Below are 5413 nucleotides of genomic sequence, written 5' to 3' on the forward strand. Positions count from 1 at the left end.
TTACTGAGGAAATCATTTTATGGGGAGAAGCAGAGTTCGAGGTAGTGAAATAGGAGGTTTGATGAGTTCATGATTGATATTGGCTTTGTGAGAAGCCAATATGACAGATGTGTCTATCTGAATAAGGATGAAGGGCAGGTTATCTTGTACCTACTGATTTACGTTGATGATACTTTGATTGCAAGTAAAAGTAGGACAGAGATATCATCTTGAAACAATATCTCAATCAGAGTTTGAGATGAAAGACTTAGGAGAAGCGAAGAGGATTTTGGGCATGGACATAATGAGAAACAGGAAAAGATAGAAGATTCATCTGATTCAGAAGAATTATTTGAGGAAAGTAGTCATGAAGTATAACATGAATCAAGCAAAATCTGTCTTGACCCCTCTGGGACAACATTTGAAAATATGCAAGTCAATCATCTGAAAGTGAGGAAGACAAGATGAAGATGGCTGGTATTCCATATGCTAGTGAAGTGAAGAGTCTCATATATGGAATGGTGTGTAGTAGGCCTGATCTGGCATACAAAATCAGTGTTGTGTCAAGATTTATTTCTAATCTAGGTAAATATCATTGAGAAGCTCTGAAATGGATTTTTCGATATCTCATAAACACAACTGGGCTGGGGTTGAAGTTTGAGAAACAACAAGATGGAATTTATCTGGTGGTTGGATATGTAGATTCATATTTTGCTGGGAACTTAAACACGAGAAAGTCATTGATTGGATATGTGTTCACCTTTTATGGCACAGAGATCACTTGAAAATCTAATCTACAGTTAGTGGTTGCCCTTTCTACCACTGAGGCAGAATTCATAACTGTTACTGAGGCCATAGAAGAAGGATTATGGTTAAAAGGGATTATAGCGGAGCTTGGTGTGAAAAACATCAAGTTGTAGTACACTGTGACAATCAAAGTTCAATATACTTGACAAAACAACAAGTCTATCACGAACGATCGAAACACATAGATGTGAAGATGCATTTCATCAGATATGTAATTAAAAAAAAAGATGTAATCCTTGTGAATAGTAGAATGCATTTTTCTTTGGCTAACATAGGAATCAGATATTTTGTCCAAGTTGAAGAATACTAAATATGGAGAATTGAAAGAGGTATTCGAACAAATGATTTTGAACATTTTATTTTATTTTTTAATTTAATTTATTTTTAAATCATTTCTTTAATTTTTATAAATTAAATTATAATTATTTTGTAGATTTGTTCGTCCAAAGATGAAATGACCACTCCTTTTAAAACAAGCACCAAGATTGTGGCAGACGATGTGATGAACGACTCTAATTTGAAGAGGTCCCTGTTAGATGAGTTTTATTATACGGCTCCAGGAAAAAAAATGATGATTGTGATCAAGCAGGAGAAGGAATAAAATGTTTGGGAGTCCTGCTGGACAATCAAGAATTATTCATTGGTTGAAATCGAGAAGCTTTTGCGAAGTTGTGGAAGGAGTCTGCGTGATTTTCAATCAATGTCATTTCTCGGTGATGAATATTTTGAGACTTCATGAAATAGGTTAATACAAGATGAGTTGCGTTTTGATAGAAGAACTTTATCAGAAGAATATGACTATCTTCTTAAAAATTTAAACTGTGAGCAACGTCACATATATGACACGGTGATGGTTGCAGTTGATTCAAACAAGGGTGGAATGTTCTTTGTTTACGGTTATGGTGGTACTGGAAAAACGTTCATTTGGAAGACCCTATCAGCAGCCTTGAAATCGAAGGGAGAAATTGTCCTAAACGTGGCTTCCAATGGTATCGCATCTCTTCTTCCTGGTGGAATAACTGCTTATTCTCGCTTTGCAATTCCGTTTAATCCTAACGAAGAATCCACATGCAATATCAAACAAGGAAGTCCTCTTGCGGAACTCATTGTGAAATCCAAACTTATTATATGGAATGAGGCTCCAATGATGCACAAGTTTTGTTTCAAATCACTGTACAGAAGCATGCGTGACATATTGAGACTTGCAAATCCTTCAAGCTTTCAACTCCTTTTTGGAGGCAAACCAATTGTATTTGGTGGTGATTTTCGACATATTTTGCCAGTTATTCCAAAGGGTAGCAGATATGATATTGTTCATGCAACTATTAATTTGTCATATCTATGGAGACATTGCACAATATTGAGATTGACTAAGAATATGCGACTTCAAAATTCAGCGCGCTTTTGATGAAGATGGCGATGAAATTAAGATATTTTCCGATTGATTTCAAATATAGGAGACGGAAAAATTGAAGAACCAAATGACGGCTATGCGAAGATTGATATTCCAAATGAAATGTTCCCATTGCAACAATCGTCGAGAATACATATCCGTTGTTAAGTAGTACGGTTTGTGATACAACATACTTCCAGCAGAGAGCTATAGTAGCACCAACTCTTGATGTTGTTCAGTGAAAGAGTGGGTGCCGGGTGAGCCAACTTGTGGCTAAGGGCTTTGATGACTCTTTGTATAAACAATCTTTTGTTTAATATAATTTACACTTTTATTAATGGCAATGACTTTATCTTTCTTGATATTATTATTTTGTGACCTGTGTTGTCTAATTTCTGTACTGCAATAACTTATTTATAATGTAGGCCGCTAACAGCTTAGGGCCCATTAGTCATAAGTTCAAGCCCGACAAGCAAAGTCCGCATGTTCAGAAATTAATATAAAATTCATCGTGACTCTGATTGATAAACCGATTTTACCAATGTTTACAGAAACCATTTCTGCATCTTCTAAAGTCAAGATAAATTTTTCTGAATCCGAATTCAGTGATTTCCAAAAATGCCCATACCTATGTCATTTTAGGAAATCTTACTCCTCTACTCATAATTAAGAAGTCCAACTTCTTTGTTCATTAAATTGAACTCTTTAAATTTAACTATCTCAACGGGGATTAAAAATCCATTACTCTGTGTGACCCTCAATGGTTCAGGGATACAGCTAGCCGTGGGCTCACAACTCCTTGTGACTCGGAACAACAATTTCCGACTTGCCCATCGAATCATGGTAAGAGCGCCTAGCAACATCGCCCCATGATTCCCTAGGTATCACTGATAGTGCCTGCAAGAACCAATAGATTTTGGTTAGCGTACAGTACGGTCCCTTCATCCATATATCCCGATCGAATCAACAACCATTGGTAAATCGAGAGTCGTTCGAGATTCGATAACTATGCAATACATCTTGAAGATCAAATAGTGACATCGCATGTGTTACTAATAAACCATTTCTTAAAACACATCATGTACTCTGGCCAGAGATTCGTCACACTAATATCTCCTCAGATCGCATAGGATATCCACACTCGCAAGTATGTGGTGAATCCTTGACAACAAAGCATCGACTCCTATATGCGTTGTAACTGTACCCAATCCCGACACCTGATGACCCCAATAGAGTCGGTAAACGAGTCAAAGCATAGTACTAGCATATAGAGTCTCAATGATGTTTCAAGTAGTAAGGACTAATGGTGTACAACAAAAACCGCGGACTTTATCCACTCGATAAGTGATAACCACTTGGAAAGTCCGGATAGGGTAGTTCGATCATTCATCGTATGAATATCCATTTGCATGCTTTGAACATCTCTATGTTCCTTACCAATGAAACGTGGTACTCTGCATCGCAAATGCTAGTCTCAAACTCGAGCGATCCTTATCCTTATTATCGGACGGCTCAATCGACTAGGAACAGTTTAGAATACACAGTGACTATAAGATGTGTTTCATGATAGACATCTCCATGCTCTACCACATCTTACATACACTATAGTATATTCAAGGTCTTTATCAAAACAACAATAGTATATCACAATATAACAATATGAAGAAAGATAAAGTCATTGCCATTAATAAAAGTGTAAATTATATTAAACAAAAGATTGTTTATACAAAGAGTCATCAATGGTTTCTGTGCACATTGGTGAAATCGGTTTATCAATCGGAGTCATGATGAATTTTATATTAATTTTTGAACATGCGGGCTTTGCTTGTCGGGCTTGAACTTATTACTAATGGGCCCTAAGCTGTTAGCGGCCTACATTATAAATAAGTTATTGCAGTACAGAAATTACACACAACACAGGTCACAAAATAATTTTCGAAAACCCTGTTTTTCTTAAGTGTGGCCGCCGCCCCCTCCCCTCTGCTCGGGAAAAATCCAGTCTGTGAATTTTGAATTTCAGTCTGGTTTAACAGATCAAATTCGTTAATTCTCTTCGTAGAAACTTCTGATAGATTTTCTAGTGCAATCTATCAGAGGGATTACATCTCTGTTCGTGGACCTGATTGAAGAACAGTTCGTCCATCAGTTCCTGGGAGATACAACAAAAGCAGAGCAATCTGTTGGTGTCCATAATCTTGATTCGAGATTGGAGATAAAAATTTATAATTGTTATTTAATTTTTACACACACAATTTAATCGTAAAGTTTTGATACCCATTATGGAATCGTTCCATATAAAAATTTTAAACTTCCGCTGCACCGGGTATCAATTCTTATTGATCTGATCGCCGTTCTCCAACAGTGGTATCAGAGCCAGGTTGCTCAGATCAAGCGATTAAATTAATCGATTGTACAAAAATTTTTAAGCCTCGGTTTTTTGAAACAAAATAAATATTTTAAAAATAAAAAATTTTTTTGGGGCAAAACCCGGGCAGCGATTGGATCGCTGCCCGGGGGGGCAGCGATCGTCGCTGCCTGGCCCGAGCCCTTTGGGGCGCGGGCAGCCCGGGAACGTCCCGGGCGGCCCGCGAAAAAATTATTTTTAATTTTTAAATTAAAATTTTAATATGTTAAAATTCTATTTTTGGTCCGGTCGAAAATTGTTTTTGATTGGTTCACGAGGCATCGGATCGAATTGTTCGAGTCCGAAAATTTTAAAATTGATTTTTGGATAAATTTGAATTTTTTGAAAATTTAAATATTTTATCCGTTAAATTGAATTTTGAAATTAATTATTTTTGGTACAATTGATGATAAGATATGATCTTATGGATATATTGAGTAAAATATGATTTTATGTATAAAATTGGATTTTATAGATAAAATATGATTTTATTTGATAAAAAGATAAAATATGATTTTGTATGTAAAATAAGATTTTATATATGAAATATGATTTTATCCTTTTAAATTTAAATTGTCATTGCATGTTATCCAATAAATTAATTTTGAATTAAATGTTATTGGATAAGGATGATCGATTGCCATGACCAATTTTGTAGGTGTATGTTAGGAATTTACATTTGTTTTTATTGTTGTTGGATTTATTAATGGGCCTGGTTTATGGCCCAATATAAATTGTCATATGTAATAAAAGTGGGCCTGGTTTATGGCCCGTTCCCACCCCTTGAAATGTATCCCCTACTTGTCATTGTTATTTATTGTAAATACACT

At 35.7% G+C, this 5413-nt stretch overlaps 1 protein-coding gene across 1 annotated transcript; it reads left to right on the plus strand.

The window, feature by feature from the left end:
• Positions 1–1636: 1636 nt before the first annotated feature.
• On the plus strand, positions 1637–2194 carry LOC140889173 (uncharacterized). Its single transcript, XM_073296881.1, has one exon. It carries the CDS (start codon positions 1637–1639, stop codon positions 2192–2194), a length of 558 nt encoding a protein of 185 aa, XP_073152982.1.
• Positions 2195–5413: the final 3219 nt, after the last annotated feature.

Source organism: Henckelia pumila, chromosome 3 (assembly GCF_033568475.1).
Source record: "Henckelia pumila isolate YLH828 chromosome 3, ASM3356847v2, whole genome shotgun sequence".
Classification (NCBI taxonomy): Eukaryota; Viridiplantae; Streptophyta; class Magnoliopsida; order Lamiales; family Gesneriaceae; genus Henckelia; species Henckelia pumila.